The sequence below is a fragment of the Rattus norvegicus genome, chromosome 1 (genome assembly GCF_036323735.1).
Source record: "Rattus norvegicus strain BN/NHsdMcwi chromosome 1, GRCr8, whole genome shotgun sequence".
Taxonomy (NCBI): Eukaryota; Metazoa; Chordata; class Mammalia; order Rodentia; family Muridae; genus Rattus; species Rattus norvegicus.
This window is the reverse complement of record NC_086019.1, coordinates 210,848,730-210,872,431: the sequence shown is the minus strand read 5'-3', so window position 1 is coordinate 210,872,431 and position 23,702 is coordinate 210,848,730. Positions and strand designations below refer to the sequence as shown.

General features: G+C 50.8%; 3 protein-coding genes and 1 pseudogene across 17 annotated transcripts; 2 read left to right on the top strand and 2 right to left on the bottom strand.

Moving 5' to 3' along the window:
- Positions 1-15,209, top strand: Cabp4 (calcium binding protein 4). 4 transcript variants are annotated; one of them, XM_063269824.1, is made up of 8 exons: positions 1-92; positions 3,677-3,733; positions 4,294-4,605; positions 10,614-10,644; positions 10,725-10,868; positions 12,535-12,644; positions 13,449-13,596; positions 13,701-15,209. In XM_063269824.1, exons 3-8 carry the CDS (start codon positions 4,510-4,512, stop codon positions 13,727-13,729), a joined length of 558 nt encoding a protein of 185 aa, XP_063125894.1. In that variant the 5' UTR covers positions 1-92; positions 3,677-3,733; positions 4,294-4,509; the 3' UTR covers positions 13,730-15,209. The 4 variants fall into 4 exon arrangements, with proteins under 4 accessions (XP_063125894.1, XP_038941382.1, NP_001102396.1 ...); XM_039085454.2 differs by having other exon boundaries at positions 13,449-15,209; NM_001108926.1 differs by lacking the exons at positions 1-92; positions 3,677-3,733; positions 4,294-4,605 and adding an exon at positions 9,800-10,210 and having other exon boundaries at positions 13,701-14,299.
- Rpl35a-ps6 (ribosomal protein L35A, pseudogene 6) lies at positions 2,124-2,575 on the top strand (annotated as a pseudogene).
- Gpr152 (G protein-coupled receptor 152) lies at positions 4,599-7,094 on the bottom strand. The gene has a single exon (NM_001401680.1). It carries the CDS (start codon positions 7,086-7,088, stop codon positions 5,529-5,531), a length of 1,560 nt encoding a protein of 519 aa, NP_001388609.1. The 5' UTR covers positions 7,089-7,094; the 3' UTR covers positions 4,599-5,528.
- Positions 14,697-23,671, bottom strand: Tmem134 (transmembrane protein 134). 12 transcript variants are annotated; one of them, XM_063268167.1, is made up of 7 exons: positions 23,456-23,629; positions 22,526-22,590; positions 22,030-22,119; positions 21,851-21,927; positions 18,832-18,876; positions 18,630-18,683; positions 14,697-14,716 (listed from the first exon to the last, which is right to left on the bottom strand). In XM_063268167.1, the coding sequence occupies exons 1-7, from the start codon at positions 23,627-23,629 to the stop codon at positions 14,712-14,714; spliced, it is 510 nt and encodes a 169-aa protein (XP_063124237.1). In that variant the 3' UTR covers positions 14,697-14,711. The 12 variants fall into 12 exon arrangements, with proteins under 12 accessions (XP_063124237.1, XP_063124239.1, NP_001072115.1 ...); NM_001078647.1 differs by lacking the exon at positions 14,697-14,716 and adding an exon at positions 18,192-18,555 and having other exon boundaries at positions 23,456-23,671; XM_039083754.2 differs by lacking the exon at positions 14,697-14,716 and adding an exon at positions 18,192-18,520.
- Positions 23,672-23,702: the final 31 nt, after the last annotated feature.

The window sequence follows — 23,702 nt, the reverse complement described above, 5'->3', positions numbered from 1 at the left end:
CGGGGCTTTGGAATGCCCCGCCCACGGGGCAAGGCCTAGTTGCAAGGCCCAGGGCGGTTTGTTGAGAGGGGCGGGCCTGATTGGAGCCACAGGTACATACTGTGGGAGTCTCTTGGGGAGGGGTGAAGCCTGCCCTCTGTTTCCCTACCCAGTTATACCCAAAAGGATTCTCTCGCTCCGCTTCCAACGTTTTCACGTGTTTTTTGTTTTGTGTTGGAGACAGGATCTTACTCTGCACACTTGCTGGCCTGGAACTGGCAAAGAACTCACAGATATCTCTCTCCCGAGTACTGGGATTAATAGCATGGGTCACCACACCCGGCTATAGGTACGGGTTTTAAAGTTGGGGATTCATGATGTCAGTTAGATATAAACATTGAAGAGGTGAAAGGCAATGTCGTACATCTCGCTGGACTCCTGTGGCTCCTGCTTTGACTTAGAGAAAAATGGAAGTAGAGGATGACAGTGGATACCATATACCTTCCTTTCCTTCCTCCATCTCATCAGAGCCTAGATTTGCCTCCTAGGATTCGCCCTATCTCCTCCCATCCTGGAGGACTTAGGTACCTGTTAGGACCCACAGTAGTAATAGAACACTTCCTCTGTGTCCATCTCCTGAGTAACCAGTGGTGATAGGAGGCCAGCACTCGATGAGGCAAAGCAGAGGTAAAAGGTGCTTTGTTTAGCCTTCGTGAACCCCCAACTGTGTGTGGGAGGGTAAGAGTGTCCGCCGCAGTGGTCACTACACTCTGAAGAAGCAGGCCTAGAGGGGACAGGTGCTTGATTGAGACCTCCCAGCTGGGATTCCGTCCTAGTTTGTTATTTCCAAGGTCTTTGGATTTCTCACTGTTCATACACCCTGGAGCCAGGCAGGCAGAAGTGTGGCTTGATTTGGATAGCAGATGTTCAAAGGGAAGCCCAGATGAGGCCAGGTGGCTACAATTCTATATACCACTCCCCACCCCTCACATTCCCACATCAGCCCACTTCAAATAAAATCCATAGTCCCATGTTCCTCTGCCAGAATTCCTGTCTGATCCCAGGACATCCACCACTGTCCCCTCTCAGCATGTGTCCCAGTGACACCAAATTCCCATGTCAGGCTAGCACATCCCACTCCCTTCCTCCTTCTGGAAGCTCTTCCTTGCCTTGAGAAGACCTCGTTCGTCAAGGACTCCAGGCCCCACATGTCACTTCCCCTGTGGGCCTTTCTGTGCTCCCCTCTCACCCAGTCCCTGTGTAGCTCTTCCTTGTTCCCATCAGTTGTTCTTAGTCCCAGACGCTACGCCATGTAATAATTTGGCATCCTGCTAAGATACATGCCAGCAAACAAAAGACGGACTTTATCTTGTACACCACCACCCTGTCACCCCCATACTGCCTTCCAATGCCCAGAAGGAGACCCCACCCAGCACCCGGCGTGAAACCACTTCGTGCTGGGTGAATGAATAAGCAGCAGGCCTGAATATAGAATTGCAAAATATTCATATTCACAACTCTCAGAACCAGCACCTGGTTCCTTCGAAGAAACACAGGGGTCTCATGTGGAGGGAGAAGGTGTCCCCTGCAGTTGCCTAGGCTGGGGACAGTTTTGAGACTGAGGTCTCCCTTTCTGGCTCCATCTTCTCTAACACAAACCTGTGAGCCACTAGGAAAACTCCTCCTTTTCTTGTACAACCTTCCTTGTGAGTAGCAACTCTCCCTCATGGGTAAGACTCCCTTTGAGGACCGTGGAGGTGGGACTGGTTCCCTCTCTGAGAGATGGGGTGGGCAGGGAAGTTTTATTCTCTGGTCTGTCCGCCATGTTGAAAGGGTTTAGGGCCCCTGTTAGGAGAAGGTAGCAGAGTGTCCCAAGGGAGACAGACATTCAGGCTCTGCCCTTAGAGTCAGTGGGGTCCAGTGAAGGGCGGGGGAGGTGAGCATTTCCTGTGGAAGAGGAGGCACATGGCAGTGTAAAGGGGCAGATAATTGGTTCCCAGGCTACCTGCCAGGCGGAGGGCTCTGGCCTAGGCCTCATTTGGTCTCAGGGTGTCCGCTAGAGTATCAGATAATGGCTGTCAGTAACCGAAGACTTATCTACCAAAAGCCAATCATTACTATACCCACTTTACAAATGGGCAAAGCCTCTTTCCGCCATCTTGGCGTCTTTGGAGGCCTGCTGGGAACAGGACTTCTAAAAAAACAAGTATGTCTGGAAGGCTGTGGTGCAAGGCCATTTTTGCTGGCTACAAGCGAGGCCTCCGGAACCAAAGAGAGCACACGGCTCTTCTTAAAATTGAAGGTGTTTATGCCCGAGATGAAACTGAGTTCTACTTAGGCAAGAGGTGTGCTTATGTGTACAAAGCAAAAAACAATACAGTGACTCCTGGAGGCAAACCAAACAAAACCAGAGTGATCTGGGGAAAAGTAACTCGGGCCCATGGAAACAGTGGCATGGTTCGTGCCAAATTCCGAAGCAACCTTCCTGCAAAGGCCATTGGACACAGAATCCGTGTGATGCTGTACCCATCCCGGATTTAAACTAATGGAGAGTAAATAAATAAAAGTAGATTTGTGCTCTTGTAAAAAAAAAAAACAAAACAAAAACAAATGGGCAAAGCAAGTCCCCAGAAGAACTTTGTTGAAGGCCACACAGTGAATGGGTGGTGGAGACAAGGTCCAATAACCCTTAGAGATGCCCTGAGCCCTACACATGTCTGTAAAGTGAAAGGCTGTCCAGAAAGCTCTTTGGTAAATTCTCACTAAATATTTGTTAGAGGAATTAACTCAACAAATACTTCAGAAAGATCTATCCCACTGGCTTTAGTGCCTCTGGCGGTTTGAATAACAGTGGCCTCTGTAGGCTTGTATGTATGAATGCCTGGTCACCAGGGAGTGGAACTCTGATAAAGATTAGAAGGATTGGGGCTGGGGATTTAGCTCAGTGGTAGAGCGCTTACCTAGGAAGCGCAAGGCCCTGGATTCGGTCCCCAGCTCCGGAAAAAAAAAAAAAAAGAACCAAAAAAAAAAAAAAAGATTAGAAGGATTAAGAGGTGTGGCTTTGTGGGAGGAACTGAGTCACTGGGGGTGGGCTTTGAGGTTTCAAAAGCCCATGCTAGGCCCACTTCATTCTCTCTGCCTGTGAACGTAGCTCTCAACAACTTCTCTAGCACTATGCCTGCCACCATGATCCCCTGCCACGACGATCATGAATTAAGCCTCTGAAACTACAAGCAAGGTCCCAGTCAAATGCTTTCTTTTATGAGACTTGTCTTGGTCATGGTGTCTCTTCACAGCAATAGACTAGTGATTAAGACAGGGCCTATCAGGGGCTGGGGATTTAGCTCAGTGGTAGAGCGCTTACCTAGGTAAGCGCAAGGCCCTGGGTTTGGTCCCCAGCTCCGAAAAAAAGAACAAAAAAAAAAAAAAAAAAAAAAAGACAGGGCCTATCATTCCTTCATGCTACCAGTGTGCTTTGAAACTGCCTTGGCCATTTTGTGGCCTTCTCGTGTGAACCCCACACTTGTTGCCACAAGGAAGAGAACAAACCCTCCATTATTTTGGAGTGCTGGTGACTGAGCCCATGGCCTTGAGTGTTCCGGGCAAGCACCCTACTATTGAGCTGTATCACCAGCCTCTGCTTTTCTTTAGATTTATTTAATTTAACTTTTATGTATATCTGTCTGTATGTGTGTAGGTGCCCATGGAGATCAGAAGGAGGTGTTGGGTCCCCTGGAGCTGGAGTTTCATGAGTGTAAGTTGCCATATGTGTGTGCTGAGATCCAATGCTGGTCCTTTACGAGAATATTGTATTCTCTTAGTTGCTAAGCCAATGCTCCTATCCCACCAGCCTTTGCTCTTTTGATCCAGGGTCTCACTATGTAGTCCAGGCTGGTCTTAAACATGAGACTCTTGCATCCTGAGTCCTAGGATTACAGGAGTGAGCCATGCCCAGCACATTCCCCCCATCATACGGATCAGGAAATTGCCCTTAAGGAGTTTGCAATACTGCAGATGTGCCCGTACCCCTCTACGCTGCCTGCACAGCCTGCCGCCTTGCCTTTTTAAGATGCAAGCTTCCTGGGAAAAGCTTCCCATAAACCACCACTGTTGTGGACGTCTGGGCTGAGGGCATTTTCTCAGCCACTCACTGACTAACAGGAGAGGACAGTGGGATAAGGGAGGGAGATCTGATCTGGGAACGCTAGAGGCTGGGAAGAGAAAATTGGTTTGGGTAAAGAGGGGGTGACTGGAGAGAAGCATGTGGGAAATCATTCTCAGAACTTCCTGTTTTGTTTTGTTTTTCCCTTGCAGCATCTGCAGCTGGAGAGGAAGAGCAGTCTCAGCTCTGTGACTTCCGGAGCTTATGCCCTCCCTGGGACCACGGTGCCCAGGGCCCTGTGCCTTTAGGCAGCTTCTTGTCTGTATCCCAGGGTTCAAATTGTAGTGCACTCTGCACCTGCAGTTTTCCCAGATCCGATCCAGCCCTCCCTGAGGGCTAGTGACAGGTGACATTAGTACTGCTCTTGAATGGAGTTAGACCTTGAGGATTTCTTGAGTCTCTCACCCTCAAGGCACCCTCAGGGCACCCTGAGGTCTGCCACCCAAGCAGTCAGAGGACCTCAGGTACTTCAGTGAGATGGTGGTGCTGTCCTCCTGCCGTGCAGTCCCAGGCCCTGGGGGCCATTTTTCTGTCAGTGGCATCTGCCCCAGAGCCTCACCGTGTGCCAGGCTCCAGCATGTGCCACACTCACTTTCTTAAGTAATCCTCAAAGGGCCCTCAGGAGCATGGCGGTTTCCCAAGCCAGGGCTTGACTCCAGCATGCGCCACACTCACTTTCTTAAGTAATCCTCAAAGGGCCCTCAGGAGCATGGCGGTTTCCCAAGCCAGGGCTTGACAGAGCTGGATTTGAATCCAGGCCTGGCTGCTCCTGACCCTTGCCTGGATGCCTCATTCTTGGTTGCACCTTACTAGGGAAATCCTGTCCAAGGCTTTGTGTGCTGGGGGTAGGCGAGCATCGGAGACAGCTTGACTGTGCCAGGCCGATTGGCTACTGCCAGAGTCTGTGGGCGCCTGGAAGCCTCCCTTCTCTACAGGAAATTTTTTGTTGGGTGCCCAAGCCAGAAAACCAGACAGGAATGGGGAAAGTTAGGGAAAGATTAGAAAGAGATCGGTTCAAGCCCAGAGAAAATGTCTCACACTATCTTCCTCCAGGCAGATAGAGGCAATAAGGGGAAGGAATCATGGACTGTGGGGGACTGGAGGATAGAACCCAGCAGGACCCTCCTCACTGGCTCAAAGATGTTGGGTGTCTGTATGCGATGGGGGTAGTAATGCAAAAAACCCTGGTGAGAACAGGGTGGAGACATTCACAGCACCCTGCCTGGGACTTTTGGCTGACTGGTTTCACTTCCCCTCAGCCCTCCCAGCAAGCTCAAGGGACTCAATGGGGTTTTTCACTGCTGGGTTTCTTCATGTTCCCACCTCTGCCCAGCTGCTTTCTCTCTGATTTCTTCTACTGCCCTGGTGGGCCTGGGCCTCCTGTCACTCAAGTAGGTCCTGCACTGGGGGCTTCTTTTGGGGGGACATTGCTAGGACTTTCTTCCTGGGGAACAGCTGGTCTGTCTACATTCTCAGGAACCCCAGGAGTGGGATCTGGGGATGGACTAGGGGAATTTTCCTCACCAGGGTTAGAGGCTGACTCAGCCCCACAGGCAGGAGCCTGGGCCTCTATGCTTGACTGTGACTGGGCCACAGGATCCAGTTGTGACTGGGTCAGGGAGTCCACTTGCGGTTGGATCACATAATTTGATTGTGGTTGGGCTGAAGGGTTTACTTGAGGTTGAGCCGTGGGATCCAACTGTGGCTGGGTCAAAGGGTTCACCTCAAGTTGAACCACAGTGTCCATTGGTGGCTGGATCAGGGAGTCCACCTCAGGCTGGACCACAGAATCTGACTGTGGCTGGACTGAGGAGCTCACCTCAGACTGGACCACAGAATCTGACTGTTGCTGGACAGAGGGATTCCCCTGAGGCTGGACCACAGGATCCAACCTTGACTGGCCTTCAACTGTTGGTCCTGGCAGAGTCAAGCCCTCAGAGGTCACCTGGGTCTGTGACTCTACAGGTGTGAAGTTTCCAGGTCGTTCCTCACAGACAGCAGCTGCAAAGGAGGAGAACACAGTGCGTAGCAGGGCCCGGAGGTCAGCACTGGCCGCCAGGCATAGGAAGGGGCTCAGGCAGCTGTTAAGCAGGATCAGGTAGTCAGAATAGACCAGGGCTTCCCAGAGCAGGTAGCCAGGGTAGACATCCCATAAGAAAGCCAGATAGAACAACTGTGCCAGCTGGTAGGGTAGCCTCAGGACCACATAGGCTGACAAAATGGTCTTGGCCACACGGGCAAAGCCCTGGCAGGCCATGCGCCTAGGTTGGTGCCCACAACAGGTCTTGCAAGCAGTGGCTTGGGTGAGAACATGGCAGACCAGCAGCAAGAGGAAGGGCAGAAAGCCCCCCAAGATCTCAAGCATCCGCAGAGGCAGCTCCTCAGTGTCCCAGAAGTCCAGGCAGATGACTAGGTCATACCACCAGACAGCAGCCTCAGGGAAGACCAACCAGGGCACACTGAAGAGTGTAGCCAGCACCCACACCCCAGCACACACCCAGAGAGGCAGGCGGGCTGGACGACGCCCCGGGTACCATCGTGGGCACAGCGCCAGCAAGCAGCGGTCCAGGCTGAGGGCTGTCAATAGGAAGAGGCCGGAGGAATAGGACACACCCCACAGGAAGTAGTAGAAGCGGCAGGCGGCAGTGCCCAGCGGCCAGTGCCCTCCATGCTGGATTTCCAGGATTTGAAAAGTCGCTGCTGCCAGGAATAAGAAGTCAGAGAGGGCCAGGCTGAGCAGGAGCAAGGCCAATCTGGTGCCAGCCCCGTGCCGGGCCTGTGAGCCAGCCAGCCATGCCATCATCCCATTGGCTGGCAGTCCCAGGAGCAGCAAGGCCACCAGAAAGACTGTGTCCCAGCTGCCCTGAGGGTAGTAGTCCTCATCACTGAGCTCTGTGCGGGGACCGTGGCCAGCAGCACCCAGGTTGGCTTCCATAGCAGTGTCCATTCTGGGTCCTCAGCGTAGTGCAGGACATGGACTGCCAGTCTGCTGAATCAACAAATGCGTGATGGCTTGGTATGAGAGAGATGATGCTGTGCACTTTCAGGACAGTCACTGGCCCTCTCTGGGCCAGCCAGTATTATTACCTTTTGAGTAATTAGCCTGTGCAGGGCACTTAAATAGATAACCTCATATGGTCCCCCTATAATCAATTTTACCAGTGAGGAAATGGTTGTCCACTAACTCTGATTTGGTGAAGGTTACAGATATGTCAGCAATGCAGACTAAACAATACCATTTTGTTACATGGAAGCCACGTGCCCAAGTGCATTTCTTAGGGAGACTATTAAATGTTGTCTTCAGACAGGGTTTTGCTGTGGGACCCTGGCTGGCCTGGAACTTGCCGTATAGACCAGAATGGTCTCAAACTTGAAGTAATCCTTTTGTGTTAGTCTTTTAAATGCTGGGATTGCCAGCCTGTGCTGCCAGCTTTGTTTTTTTGTTTGTTTTAAGATTTATTTATCTGAGGCCAGGCATGGTGTCAAATGCCTTTAATTCTAGCACTTAGAAGGCACAGAAACAGGTGAATCTATGAGTACGAGGCCAGCCTAGCCCACATAGAAATTTCCAGGCCAGCTAAGAGTGTGTTCTGGTGTCCAGAAAGGAGGTTGGATCTCCTAGAATTAGAGTTACATGGGAGTTAAGAGCTACCACATCAGATTGAGAACTGAACTTTGCTCCTCTATGAGAGCAACAAATGTCTTTAACAGCCAAACCATCTTTTCTCTCCAATTCTGACTTAAAGTTTTTAAAACAAGATCTCATGTAGCCAAAACTGACCTCAGTCTCATTATGCGGTATTGAGGATTGAACCCAAGGCCTCTTGCTTGCCTGGCAAGCATTCTACCAACTTCAAATCTCCTGACCCCTGCCTCTGGTTTCTTTCAGACAGGATGTCACTATGTAGACCAGGCAAGCCTTAAAATTTAAATGATCCTCCTGCCTCTGCTTCCACAGTGCTGGGATTATGAGGAGTACACTGCCGTGCCCAGCTTCAGCTGTAAGTCCTGTTTTAGGATAAAGTGCTTTAGTGGAACATCTGTGTCAGTGGAGAGATGGTACTCCGAATTAAAGCTGTGGGAGCAACCCCCTAGTGTTCCACAAGACACTTTAAAACCACTTTAAGGTAGTGAGGTTGGTAATATCAGTACTTGGGAAGCAGAAGCAGGGGAATTGCTATGAGTTCAAGGCCAGCCTACACTACAGAGGTTTAAAAGCTTCTCTCAAAATGACCACAGCTGGCACACACCTGCAATGTCACATTGGAGAAATGGGTAAGAGAGTCAGGAGTTCAAGGCTAGACTTCGTTTCTTGAGAGTTTGAAGTCAGCCTGGGATACATAAGCCATTATCCCAAAAGAGAAAGAAAAAGTACAGAATCATCCCTCCACAAAATCCTGATCCAAATGTTTAAATCCCAGGAATGAGAGTGCCATTAGTGACACCTCGGCATGTCAGGTGAGGGCTGAGCCTCCAGGCTGGCGGGCTGTGGCTAGGAGGGTCCTGTGAGCAGCTTGTGGCTCCAGTGCCGTGCAGTACCACCTGCGTTTCTTCCCTGCACCTCACAGTTCAGCACAGGTGGCCCTGTTTGTCACTGGAGGCTCTGTATAGGGGAGAGAGCGGCTCTGCAGGATGATGGCAATGAGGTGGCCAGGGGGAACAGCCTTCTGCTGTCACTCTACCTCTCACAACTGGTGGAGGGAAGAAAGCATCCCTCTGAGGGTGGAGAGGGACTGGCTACTGGAACATATCTAGATCATGCCCGGAAACCATGGTTGCAGCCACTATGCCCATGGCTCCCCACCTCAGCCTCCTTTATGAATTCCAGCCCCTCTGGCCTCAGAGCCTGGATGCCCTTCTCTCAAGGCCTGGCTTACCTGGGAGGCACAAGCCAGGTAGAGAGAGCAGGGTGCTGCCTGCTTGCCCAAGGTCCAGCCACCGACCGGTCCCACGGTGGAGCTTGCTGCATGGCACCCAGTGTCGATATGGAGGCAGACAGGCAGGAAACCCAAGCTGAGGGAGCATTAATCATTCATGGGTCTGCTCTCCTGGAAACCCTAACCGTGGCCCCACAGGGCTAAGTTGCCAGCCAGGGTTCCCCATTCCAAGAAGGTCAGACAATGGAGAGACCCTTTGATAGGAACTCCTCCAGCCCAGGGCAGGCTGTGTCACCTTCATTTTCCCATCAGCAACCAAGGCCTCTGGCCTGGCCTCTTTTTCAAAGTTTCATATGTCCTATACCCCGATTGGGATGTTACTCCATAAGAGACTCAAGGTGACAATTCTCAGCCTTTTCTAGTATGCCTCCTCCTGCCTTCGGGGCCTTCACTGATCTTCTTGGCCACACGAAGTTCAGCTACGGTACACTCAGGGATAAACGTGCCAGTGTGTCTCCATTTCACAGATGGGGAAACTGAGGCTTGGAATGATGAATTGGCAAGAGTAGCTGAGCTTAAGTGTGAGTTCCCTGAAGCTGCCGCACCCTGGCCTCTTCACTCTTGAGAACAGTTTTCAAGACTCATCTGGTGCTGCCAGGCCACCATGGGGCAGAGGGCAGGGATTAGGCTGGCTGCCTGACTCATTTACCCTAATCCCCTTCACTGTGGATCCCAGGTGATCAACTCTAGCCTGGGGGGCCATAAGCAGCTTTCTGGGCCTGAGAAGCAAGGGCAGGCACTCTAGGGAGCTACATCTCTGAGTCTTGCCATCTTCTACATGGCAACAGAGCACAGTGCACAGCTGGCTCCTGCCCCCCAGAAGATCCCTAAAGGAGCTGTTCCTCCAAGGAGTGCTGCTGAAGACCCTGCCTTGACCAGGAGAAGAAGCAAGAAGGAGAATTGGCACCCAGGGACCCAGAAAGCCAGTTCTGAGGAACAGTCCTTTAGCCAGAGCTCTGAGGCCTCAGGAAGCAGCAAGAACTCCTCAAGGACCAAAGTGGGGCAGGAGGAACCATCCTCAGCACCTACCCGGCAAGCCTCTCACCGACAGTCCCACCGACACCGTTCTGACCCTCAACAGGATGCTGCCCAAAGGACTTATGGGCCCCTGCTCAACCGCATGTTTGGAAAGGTCAGGGGGTCTAGGAGGGGCGGTTGAGGGTAATTCTTCTCATGTTTATCCCTTCCTGCTCCTGTATGCCAAGGCCTCCTGCTTCTTGTGCCTCAGATTGAGAAATACAAGAGAGGGTAGAGTTGTGGCCTTTTGTGCCCTAGATCAGGAAAGCCAGTGAGGGAAAAGGTTGGCCTCAGGCCAGCTGGTATAGTAAGCAGAGGCAACACCACACCTCACGCCTGATATCTTGGAAATGCATTTGAAGTTACAAAAGCATGGGGAGAAGGTTGCTCTCTGCTTGTGGAGTCTCTAGGATTTCAACTGTCTTCAGCTGCTTTGGTGGGGCCAGCCCTGCCCAGTGCACTTGCAGAGGCTGGGAGAGCTGTGGCAGACTGGGACATGCTGGTTTATTCCTGTACAGGACCGTGAGCTGGGCCCTGAGGAGTTGGAAGGTGAGTGTCCCTTGCTGTTGCTGGGAGGTGAAGGTGACCCGAGTCTGGCCTCCTGGCCTGACCTCTGCTAATCCCTTCAGAGCTCCAGGCTGCCTTTGAGGAGTTTGACACTGACCAGGATGGCTACATCGGCCACCGGGAACTAGGTGACTGCATGCGGACTCTGGGCTACATGCCCACGGAGATGGAGCTGCTCGAAGTGTCCCAGCACGTGAAGATGCGCAGTGAGTGATGGGGCCCTGCTGGGTGAGTGGGTTGGGAGCCAGCCTGGTTACCCAGAGGGTGGGTGGGCCATGGTTTCTTACCTTTATTTTTAGGTATTATTAGTGGGGGATGGGATGTGTGTGCCCTAGTGTGCATTTGGAGGTCAGAATTCAGCTAGCTGTTGGTGGAAAAGAATGCTTCTATCGTGTGAGTTCCAGGGGTCCACTGAGACTCAGGTCATTAGGCGTGGTGGTAAGCACCTTTGTCCACGGAGACCTCTGCTGCTATGGCTTCTTTCTTTCTTTTTTTTTTTTTTTAAGATTTATTTATTTATTAAGCACACTGTAGCTGTCTTCAGACACACCAGAAAAGGGCATCGGGTCTCATTACAGATGGTTGTGAGCCACCATGTGGTTGCTGGGATTTGAACTCAGGACCTCTGAAAGAGCAGTCAGTGCTCTTAACCTCTGAGCCATCTCTCCAGCCCCTATGGCTTCTTTCTTTAGTTTTACAATTTCCAAGAGGAGCATGGGATTTGCCCTTCATTTGCATATCCTGGTTTGCTTTCTATTGCTGTGATAAATACCATGACCAAAAGCAACTTGGAGGGGTTGGGGATTTAGCTCAGTGGTAGAGTGCTTGCCTAGCAAGCGCAAGGCCCTGGGTTCAGTCCCCAACTCCGAAAAATAGAAAAGGGGAAAAAAAAAGCAACTTGGAGAGAAAATGATTTATTTTGTATTATATTTTACAATTCAATCATTGAGGAAGTCAGGGCAGAAACTCAAGGCAGGAACCTGGATGTAGGAACTGAATGGAAACTAGAAAAATGCTGCTTCCAAGCTTGCTCTTCCAGGAACACCTTCCCAGGAGTTGTACCACTCACAAGGGCTTTCCTACATCAACCACTAATCAAGAAAATGCCCCACAGACTGGTCTATGGGCCAGTCTGAGGGAGGCAATGCTCAACTGAAGTTCTCTCCTCCTAGATGACCCTAGCTTATGTCAAGTTGACAAAAACGAAATAAAACAACAAAAACCAACAAAACAAAACAAAATGAAACAAAAAAGCCCCCAAAACAGAGCAGCGGCAGACTCCTTTAATACTAGCTCTGGGGAGGCAGAGGCAGGAGGGTGTCTATGATGAGTTCAAGGCCAATCTAGTCTACTTAGTGAGCTCTAGGCCAGTGAGGACTGAATAGAGAAACCCTGCCTCAAGCACAAAGAGCATCTGGGGTCATTCATCTTGGTCCCCCAGAGTTGTTAGTTGCCTATTGGCGTCTTAGTTGCCTATTGGCGTCTTGGGTTTGGATGGTGTGGCAGTGCTTTGGAAAGGTGCTTAGTGCTTTCTACTTAGCTCCTATAGCCCTGTTTTCTAGCAGCCATAGCCCTGTTCCATGGAGTAGCTCCTTCCAGGCCCATCCCAGGATGAGAGCAGGATGGTTAGTAAGCCACCCAAGGTCTCAGATGGCAACAGGATTTGAACTTGGGCTGCCTGCTCTGAAGCCAGGTCGTTTTCGGGCCCACTGGTGCTTCATGGAGATCAGGAGCATCCCTGACCCCCAGTATGCAAGAAACCCCTTTTTGAGCAAGGACCTAGGTGTGCCTTTGTGGATTCAGAACCCTAGTGGAAAGACAGAGTGTGGCATCGCCGACAAGCAGATTGTGATGCTCTGCCTGGGTCCACAGTGGGGGGCTTTGTGGATTTTGAAGAGTTTGTGGAACTGATAAGCCCCAAACTGAGGGAGGAGACAGCTCACATGCTGGGTGTGCGGGAGCTGCGGATCGCCTTCCGAGAGGTAAGAAGTACAAGGGTGTGGCAAATGGGTGGCAAACATGGACTACATTCTTACTAGGAAGCCTCAGCCTTCAGGAGGCCCAGAGAGGCAAGACTAGGGTCCAGGGACAGGCTGGCTGACTCCTAGTTCAGGTCTTCAAATCAGGGAAACTTCCCACCATAGGAGACAATGTTGGTTATTGAAGTTGGGGAGGGTTAGACAGCTGGTGAGTAGCATCATTGCCTGGCATCAGGTAGGGTCAAGAGTAGAACCAAGAGGGGCTGGGGATTTAGCTCAGTGGTAGAGCGCTTACCTAGGAAGCGCAAGGCCCGGGGTTCGGTCCCCAGCTCCGAAAAAAAGAACCAAAAAAAAAAAAAAAAAAAAAAAGAGTAGAACCAAGAATAGGATGTAGTTCAGTTGATAAAGTGTATAGCTAGTATGCACAAAGGCCTGGGTTCAATTCCTAGCACCAAAGAAACCCAGGCTCGGTGGTATACACATGTATGTAATCCAGGACTTGGGCAGTAGAAAAGGCAGGAGGATAAGGAGTTCAAGGCTGTGCTGAGTTTGAGGACAGCCTGGCCTGCAGGAGACACTGTCTCAACCATACAAACCCATCAACTAAAGCCGAAGATGGGAGCATAGTGGTCCACACTTTTAATCCCAATACTTGGGAGGCAGAGGCAAGAGACTGTGAGTGTGAGGCCAGTCTGGGCAGGAGGACATAGTAAGGCTCTGCTTTAAATAAAAAAGGAAACGAGGCCAGTAGAGCCAAGTATGGAGGCAACATGGCGTTTGAGCCCTGCTTGGACTCTACTTTGACAGTTTGACAAGGACAGAGATGGACGGATCACAGTGGCGGAGCTGCGGCAGGCAGCACCCGCTCTGCTGGGGGAACCACTAGAGGGCACTGAACTGGATGAGATGTTGAGAGACATGGACCTCAATGGCGATGGCACTATAGACTTTGACGGTGAGTCACCCCTACAGACAGACACCTCTCCCATGCCTCTAGCACCTTGAACCTCCTCCAGTCCCTGACCTGGATCGACCTTTCCTTTCCCTTCTCTCCTGCAGAGTTTGTAATGATGCTATCTACAGGCTGAGGCACCTTCAGGGACAACATACTGCCCCTGGGGGCCAAGACAGCAGCAGGAACCAGGCTATGCAAGGGAGAGATACCCCTCCCCTAACCCCTAGGGTACTTTACCTCTGACCACACCCGACTCCAGGGTCTGCCTGTGCTATCTTCTCCTCCCACCCCCAAACTGTGGAGGGGAAAAAAATTGAAGCTGGTTGCAGCTCTCACTGGAGAACAAGATTTGAATTTCTTTAGATCCTGGAGTGGTAGGGGGCTCCCCTGCACCATCTGCATTCAAACAAATGAGGCACAGTGCCCTGAGGGGGATTCCTAGGATGCAGTGAATGGAGAGGGGGACTTGATCACTTCCCACTACTTGTGTGTACAAAGTGTTGTTTTTGAAAAATGAACTTGGGCCTGGTAATGGCTTACCAGGTAAAATTTTTGGTTCCCAAGCCTGAACTGGATCCCTGAAGCTTGTGAGGTGGGAGAGAGCCAACTTCACAAAGTTGTTCTCTGGTATGCTAACGTTCTATCCCCCCACCCCCACCCCACTCCTACCATGAATAAATAAATAAATGAAAATTGAATCTGAATCTGTGTGTGGTGGCTCACACTAGTAATCTCTGTATATATAGGAGGCCCAGGCAAAAGGGGCAGAAGTTCCAACACCGAAAGAACCTGAGAGGAAGGGCTGGCCCAGAGCTCAGTGTTGGGCCTCAGGGGTGAGCAGGCGTCGGGGAATTCAGTTCCAGACTGAATTTTGGGCACCTAGATTATAACACTCACCAGGGACAGAGATCCCAGGGGGAAGGCACGAGTCACCTACTTACATTCCAAAGTCTGAAAAGGAACCGAGAAGAAGACTCAGGCATGAGAGAGTGGCAGGGCTGAGGGTGACCGGTCAGGGCCTTGAGTGGAAAAAGTTTCTGCAGAGACAAAGGTGATGAAGGGAAGTGAGGAAGGGTCAGGCCTTTCTGCACTTGTCCCTGTGACTTCATTGAAGGTTAGCCTGGAAGAGAACAGATACACAGTATACCACTCAATAACCCAGCGGAGGGGCAAGGAGGAAGCGAAGAATTCTGATTTAAAGTAGGAGGTTGGGAAAGAAATAAGTTTTTTTTTTCTTTTGAGGTCTTGAACAACCTATGTAGGCCAGGCTGTCCTGGAACTCACAGAGACCCTCCTTCTTCTGTTCCTCCCCTCAAATTCTGGGATTGAAGGCAAGTACCACCTACTATAGCCACTAAGGAAATCTTTAAGCCTATCAGTGTGTCTCAAGATAAAGAGATACTGCTTATAGTGTCCATTTAGAGTTTTTGTTTCCACCAGTGGGGTGTGATCAGTGTCATCTGGATTTGGTCAGTTATCCAGCAAGAGGCAAGCTCTGGGTTGGAGTGTGACTTAGTGATACAGAGTGATACAGTGCCTGCCTGGTACTGGCATGGTCCTGGGCTCAAGTGCAAAAAAAAAAAAAAAAAAAAAAAAGGAAAGAAAGAGAAAAGCCAGAAAGAAAGATGACCCTGCCTGGGATTTACATGTGGAAGGAGAGAACTGATTCCCACAGTTGTCCTGACATTGCCACATAGGATGTTGCATGTATGACCCTTCATTCTCAAATAAATCATGTGATTTTAACAACAGAAGAAAAACCTCATTGGTTACAATTTTAAGTGATTTATACTGGGTCAAAGAATGGAATTTGACTCGTGTCTGCTCACTTAAAAGTTCTTTTTAGTCATGGTGGCCCACATTTTAATGCTAGCCCCATGGAAACACAGGAAGGCAGATCTGAGGTTGAGGGCAGCCTGTTCTACATAGCAAGTTCCAGGCCAATCAGTCAGGGCTACGCACACAGTGAAGCTGTTTGCTTTTGCTTTTGTTTTGTTTTGTTTTTTGAGACAGGGTATCTGTGTGTAGCCCAGGCAATCCTGGAATTCATTACGTAGGCCTTGAACCCAGAGATTTGCCTGCCTCTGCCTCCTGAGTTCTGGGATTAAAGGTGTCTGAATCTACCTTCCAGTATGAAACTCTGTCTTAAAAAAACAAAAGCAGGGGCTGGGGATTTAGCTCAGTGGTAGAGCGCTTACCTAGGAAGCACAAGGCCCTGGGTTCGGTCCCCAGCTCCGAAAAAAAGAACCAAAAAAAAAAAAAAAAAAAAAAACAAAAACAAAAGCAATAATAAAAACAAAAAAACAAAAAAAAAACAAAAACAAAAGCAAAATTATTGTGAGCGAGGGTGCCTGCTGTGACACACATGTGGAAGGCAGAAGATGGGTTGGGGGACTTCCCATCCCCTTTACACAGTAGGACTTGGGGTTCAAATCCAAGCTGTGAGGTAAGTTTAATAACTGCTTTCATCCAGTTTTTGCCAGCTTTCTTTTTAAGCAGTTTTGTAATTTTCCTTTTTCATTCTATGTTTTCATTATTGTTTATCCTACTATAACTGTGTGAATGCACCGCCAATATAAACTATGGGCTTGGGTTTTTGTCTTTGTCACTTTTTGGAGAGGTGGCCCAATGGTTCTTACAAAGGACCACATGGAGGCTCACTACCTCCTTGGCGCGAGTTTGCCATAGCACACATGTAAGGTCAGAAGACGTCTCAGCTGCTCCAACATGTCTGCTTTGAGACTGGCAGTGGCTTCTGCTATCTTAGCACTTCTGACACTGGGCCTGTAAGTTTCTGAGGATTCTCCTGTCTCCATCTCTGTAGGAATTGGGATGGCAAACATCCAGTACTGTGTCTAGCTTTATGTGTGGCCAGGAAATTCTGACTCGGATCCCAAGTCGCAGGGCGAGCTGCTTTGTCCACTGCTCACCTCCAGCTCCCCCAGTTGTCCATTGGACACTTTTCCTTCCTTCCTTCCTTCCTTCCTTCCTTCCTTCCTTCCTTCCTTCCTTCCTTCCTTCCTTTATTATATATGAATACACTGTAGCTGTCTTCAGACACACCAGAAGAGGGCATTGGATCCCACTACAGGTGGTTGTGAGCCACCATGTGGTTGCTGGGAATTGAACTCAGGACCTCTGGAAGAGCAGTCAGTGCTCTTAACCGCTGAGCCATCTCTCCAGCCCTCACTGTTCCTTTTTCAAGGTAGAGTTTCCCTGTGTGATTCTGACTGTCCTAGAACTCCCTTGGTAGTCCAGGCTGGCCTTGAACTCAGATCGCCTGCTTTTGCCTCCCAAGTGCTGGGATTAGAGGCATGTGCCACCACTGCCTGGCTGTTTTTAAAAATCATATTTATGTATTTGTGCTCAAGTGTCCTATGGGGCATGTGTGGAGAGCCTGTGGGAGTCTTCTCTTTCTCTCGTGTGGGTTTCCGGGATTGAACTCAGGTTGTCAGTCTTCACAGCAAGAGCCTTAATGCTTGGAGCCATCTCACAAGACTCTGGTACAGCTATTATAGTCCTAGCTACTTGCAGAGCATCAAGTTACTTAAGGTGCTCTGACTGCAGGTCTGAGGTTGGAAGGGCTGGTGGGCCAGGAGAGGAGTGGGTCAAAGACTAGGTGTCCGTCCACTCATTCAATTAAAGCACAGGACTCTAAGGTGTCCAGCATCCTGCTGTTTCTCTGTGGACACACATGGTTTGGTCTGAAAGAAGGACACCCACTTAGCTGGTCTTCTGGTGGTCTGCAGAGGACATCAGCCTGGTTTCCCTCTTTTCTCCTCTCCCTGGGTTTTAGAAGGGGCTTGGGTTGTGGTTTTGTCCTTGGTGAGTTGGTCCCTACCTATAAACTGGGGCCTTAATCTTCTCATCTGTGAAATGGAGTTGAGCCCATGAGGATTCTAAGACTTGATTTGAGGGAAGTTCTCCACACAGCATGTTACACGTGAACTACTGTGAGCTCAGATTTCCATAGATTCTAGTTTTTGCTTGTTTAAGTTTCAGACATTATTAAAAGTCCTGATTTTCTAAACATTTGAGATGTGTCAAATATTTGGTGATTCTAAGTATCTCTTTGTCACTGTGCTGCTCTGCTGAGAAGCTATGATCCCACACCCTCTGCTCCCTGGTTCTCCCAACCTCTGGGTCTGGAAATAGGGCAGTGGGTTGGTAGAGGGGCACTGCTGCCTGTACATGACCCACATTTAGAGACAGCTATGACAGCCTAGTGCTACAGGGCCAGGCGGGCACCAGGGTACCAGCCTCTAGGCCCCAGCGTGTATCACCTCTCAGTGCCCTTGGCTAGGGCTACCAGAGCCACTGTCATAGGTGTGTGTGTTTGGGGGTTGTGTGTGTGTGGTGTTGAATCTCCTCAGGGCTGAAGGCAGAGAGGCTGGGATTACTTCTTCATCCAGTTCTGCCCTAGACGTATGGTGACCTTGGGCACACTTGAGATCATCCAGGTTGTCCTTGCTGCCATGGGAGGTTGGTGGTCCTCTACAGCCCCAGGTGAGTCATTTACTAAACCTTTGTAGAAGGAAGCTATGGTTATTAGTGTGCTGGGCCAGGCCTGGTGGGGCAGAAAAGTGCAACTGTCCTTGCTGGAAGTAATTACCCTTTTATTAGCACAAAATTAAACCAACCCAGGAGTCCAGGGCCCAGGGATAAGTTAAGGCACACATCAGATAAGGGCAATATCCCCAGGCTGGCATGTCCCAAACTTCCTGAGCAAATCCAAAGAGGCCTGGTGGTGGTGAGGGTCTCAGAGGGCCTCTGTCTTCCAGGTGAAAGGGACAGAACCGGGTGTAGGTTGGAGGAATACCCTGTGGACACGTGGAGGTGACCTGAGGCCTTGGATCACTGGGAAGCCACTGGCAGCTCACTTCTCAAAGTAGGGCAGGTAGAAGAACTGGAAGCCCCGGCGGCCCTTGACAGCACAGTAGATGAAGATCACATGGTAGACTGTGGGGGTGGTGTCTGTCAGTGAAGGTACTTGTCCCTGTCCCACCCATGCCCCACTCTCACAGCACTCTTACCTCCTGGGACTAGCAGTAGGATGCCTGGCACAAAGAAGATGGCGCTGGAAACACCTATGGTAGAAAGAAACAGACAGCTCAGGACCAGGGGTCCCTGGGACGATGGCTGCCTGGGAAGACCTCCCTCTCTCCAGGAGGGTGGCTAATTTGTGCTGGGAGTTGGGAGGGTTTGCCAAAAGACCCAGGCAGGAACGAAACTCACCTGGTGAGGGGGCCACCTCCAGTCCCACGCCGACCAGGATAAGCACTGCACACATATGGGGTTGTGGAGGGTAAGGACAGGAGGGGTGAGGGCAGGTTTCAGCCTGATAGATCTCCCACCTAAACTGATATTCCCTGGGCAGAATACCTCCCAGGATGCTCACCAAGCTATGTTTTCAGGGAAGGGTAGTGGGCAGGCCCTGGGAAACAGCTATGAAATAGGAGTTTTACAGTATACTCTCTGAATGGCTGGTACTAAGAATTCCACCACAAAAAGCAGGCAGGGCTGGTGCAAAAAGCACCTGGCATGGTGGCAAGCACCTTTAGTCCCAGCACTCAGGAGGCAGAGGCAGGCAGATTTCTGTGAGATTGAGGCCAGCCTGGTCTACATAGCGAGTTCCAGGACAAACAGGGCTATATAAAGAGACCCTGTATCCCTCCCACCCCCTGCAAAAGGCAGATGGGGGGGGGCAGCAAGATGGCTCAGTGGGTAAAGAAGTTTGCCACAAAGCCCAACTACTTGAGTTCAATTCCTTAGACCCAACTGGTGGAAGCAGAGAACTGTCTCTTACAAGTTTCCCTCTGCTGAGCTGTGACATACATTTACCCTCCTCCTACGCCCACATACACACAAATCAAAGAATGTGACAGAAGGATGGATAAGTCCCTGTTCCATGGCCTTTTTAGTGGACGGATCCACAAGATCCTGAAAGCTATGATCTATGTGAGGAAAGAGGTCTGTGTGGGAGCTTGAAACAACTGCCTCAACTCAGCCCAGGGAGACAGTGACCTCTAAGCATGGCGGGAGGGCAGGAATGATTGGACCGCCAGGCCCTGTGTGACTTGATAAACTAAACCATGACCTGGTGGGACACAGGAGAAGCCACAGATGAGAATCCAGGCAGAGAGAATTCAGCAGAGGGAACAGCACAGCCAAGTCTTAGAGTCTGGAGGGCACCTGAAACTTTCTAAGAGCTTCCAGCACTTGATGACTGAACAAGAAAAACCTGGGAGAGGATTCTGGGACAGCACGTTATCTGAGGCATGGCTATGGCCTTTGCTGGAGAGGTCATAGCTGGACTCACTGCTGGGGGAGGGTACAGCCAGGGGGCCACCATGGACTTTTGTATATTTCATGTTCTACAAAAAGCATCCCAAAAACAGGGTTCACACTCATTCCCTGACCCTGGTTTCCGGCTGCAGGTTAGAGTAAACATCCTTTCTTAGAACAACATGCCTAGAGCCCTTGGTGGCTTTCTGGTGATCCCAAAGCTTGGCAGTCATGGGGCAGGTCTCAACCCCAGGCCATCTGCTATCCAGCTGCAACCCAAGGAAGCCCACTCTCCTGCCTGAGCTCGGGTCCTTACTTCCCACACCAGGATGCTATCAACACTTGCTTTCCTGGGTTGAGGAGAAGCTAGCAGTAGGTGTCACCAATGCCCAGCCTGAAGTGGTGCTAGCAAGTTGCAGCTCTGTCTCCTACACTCAAAAACCAAGAGGTGAGGGGTTGGGGATTTAGCTCAGTGGTAGAGCGCTTGCCTAGCAAGCACAAGGCCCTGGGTTCAGTCCCCAGCTCCGAAAAAAAGAAAAGAAAAAACAAAACAAAACAAAACAAAAAAAACCCCCAAGAGGTGGAGATTAGATTCTGGCCTAGAGACCTAGATGGCTGGGAGCTTTGACCTTCCTGGAGAAGAAAGGGAAGGGGACCTAGGGAGGCAGCCACAGTTGGTCCTTCTTTATGGCCCTGTGTTGATCCCAACCCTGGATGCCTTGGAACTTTGCATCTCAGTCCCATAAAGAAGACAGAAATATGTGGATGTGAAATCTGCCTATACTGGACCCCAGTTTCCCTCACTGAACAATGTGGGATGGAGAAAGGTCCTGGTCAGATCACAGATCACAGGAGAAGCAGGCCTGATACCTGGCCTCAGGGACACTAGTATCCTGAGCACTTGGACTGCCTTCAGGAACAGATTCTGGACCCTGCTCCTCACTTGCCACTTCTGTAAGGTTGAAAAAAATGGACCTGCCAACAGGCAACACAGAATAAATGGGAACTGTTACCTCTCTGTCCTCTGGCAGACTAAACAGGTTGAATTAAAACAAACAAACAAACAAACACACACCCAAACAATGGGGGGGAGCACAGGCACCATATGCCTTTAACCCTAGCTTTTGTAAGGCAGAAGCAGGACCTCTGAGTTTGAGGTCATCCTAATATACATAGCAAGCTCTAGGAAAGCCAGGGCTACACAGAGAAACCCTGCCTTGAAAAACCAACCAACCAACCAATCAATCAACAGGAAGTGAGTTGGGCATAGTGCATATAACTGTAATCCCAGAATACGGAAGGCAGGGGCACAACGATCAAGTGTTCGAGATCATACCTCACTGTCTGGGCAATATGAAACGCTGTCTTTCAAAAAGCGGGTAAGGAACTGAAGAGACAGCTCAGTGTTAGGAGCATATATTACTCTTGCAGAGGACCCAGGGTTGGATCCCAGCACCCACACAGTGGTTCCTAACCCTCCATAACTCCAGCTCCTAGGGATCCAATCCCTTTTTCTGACTTCCCTGGAGATTGCTCACACATGGTAACATCTGCATACACATAAAACAAAAATATAAAAAATAATTTTTAAAAAAACTTAAAAAAAGAAAAGGCTGGGTGATGGTGGTGGTGGTGGTGGACACCTTTAATCCTAGTATTAGGGAAGCAGGGGCAGGTAGAATTCCAGACCAGGTCTATAGAGTGAGTTCCAGGATAGCCAGGGCTACACAGAGAAACTCCTGTCTCAAACAAGAACAATAACAACAACAAAACAAGACAAAAATACTGAACCGGTACTTAGGTTCCATTTTTTTCCCTCCCTTTGTGCCTCTCTGGCCAGATGAGCAGGGCTGTGGGGCTAATCCTCTCATAGCCCCACTTGCTCAGTTCTAACAGGGAGGCCTAGAGTGCTAAGGGGCTTCAGAATCTGCTCATAGGAGGGAGGAAGTTAGACCTGTAGGACACTCACCTAGTCCCAACAGCAGAAGCAGGAAGGAGGCCAGCACTACCCGGCGGTTTTTCTGGATCAAAGGATGTTGGGTCCAGCTGGGTGGCAGGAGAGCAAGACAGAGGTCAAGGAGGTGGAGCAGGCAGGGAGCCAGGGCTGAAGGTGCTTGGAAGCTGAACCCCAAGTGAGGAGGCTCTTACCTGCAGCAAGCATTGTAGGAGCGCTGGGTGCTACTGCTGATGGTGCTGAAGGACCACTGGGAGCTACGGATAGACATGTGCCCAGAACCCCTGAAGGACAGAAGGACGGTGGCGGGAGGGGAAGATAAAGTCCAGAGATAAACTCAGGGTAAATATAGGGACTGAGGTTAACCTCTGCAGGATAGAGAGGTCAAGGGTAGGGGGGTGAGAGTGAATTATAGAATGGGGTGTGTGTTAAGAGGAATGAAAAAGGGAAGGGTGGGGACTGGGTTAAACAGAGGACTCCTCAAATATAGAAAGCCCGGCAGTGATGAGGTGGTGGCACGGGGTACTGGGGTAAGGTGACCCAGCTGGACAGAAGATCCCACGAGGGAAATAGGGCTGGGGTCCCTACACGACAGATACGTGCATCTGGCTGGGGACTGGGCAGGTTCTTGCAAACAGGAGCCTGAGACATGGGCCTGGGATGCAGAGTGGGTCCCCACCTGGCTCTGACCTGGTGCTGACTCCCCCATCAGGCTCCGGAGAGGCCTGGGCTCCATCCTCATCATTTTCCAGATTCTGTTCCAGAACATAAGGTCCAAAGAGGTTTCAGGGTTTGGGCCTTTTCACTCCCCTCTGGGGTGAGGAGAAAAGCAACCAGACAGCATCTGCCTGGCAGGTCTGGCAGCTAGCTGCTCCCCTGGCTCTCCCTGCCCTCCCAGCAAAACTGGTTTGATGATTCAGAAACCAAAACCTGGGTAGGAAGTAGGTGGTTGTTGGGGGCTTCAGCACAGAAGCCAGCAGGAGTGGGTGGAGGGCTGCCAGCATGGTTCCCAGGGGCAGGTGACCACTCAAATAGGGCCCTTAGGATTTTTCAGGGACCCAACATAGAGACTCTGATTTGGTGTAGCGTAGCACAGGCTTCTGTTTCCTATGTCCCAAAGAACGATAGGGTTGGGGGAAGCTACCTGAGACAATGATTTATGGTGTGGTTGAAATTAAGAGATGAGCAAACACATCATGTGTGGGGACCTCCACTTTTAGGATGATTTTCAAAACAGAGGGGATGCAGATTCTCCAGAGGTCATGTGGCCTGGGGCCCAAGGGATGCTGTAAGAACCGACAAGGTCTGGTTCAGATTGGAAGTACTCCCCAAACTCCAAGGAGTGATATTGGGGTGTCACTCTACAGGACAGGTGGGTTCTCCACTGTTACTTAGGCCTGAGTTCCTAGTCTGGGTTTGCAGCTCTCCAAAGCTGCATTGGGACCGAACTAGAAGCTCAGAGGGCAAGGACATAACTCTGGACGAGCAGACACATCTAGGGGACAGTTTTCCGCTCCGCTGGCATCTCTAGGAAGAGGCTCCGGCATTAGACTTCTCCGGGGCCGGACCTGGGGCCCCGCCCTATCCCGGACAAGAAGGTGAGACAGCAGGGCCATTCACCTGGTAGCGTAGCCGGGACTGCTTTTCTTCATCAGTCACCTCGAATCGGGCCCGGCGATCGAAGTGCAGCGGCCCGAAGCGGGCGACCCCGCTCGACTCGGGCCCAGGCCCCGCGTCCTCCAGGGTCAGCTCGAAGGCGTCATCGATGCTGAACTGGGGCCGGGCGGCGCTCATGGCCCCCGCCGGCCTAGGCGCCTAGCGCCGCCGCCGCCATTTGGGCCCGCCACGGCCCCGCCCACCAAACAGG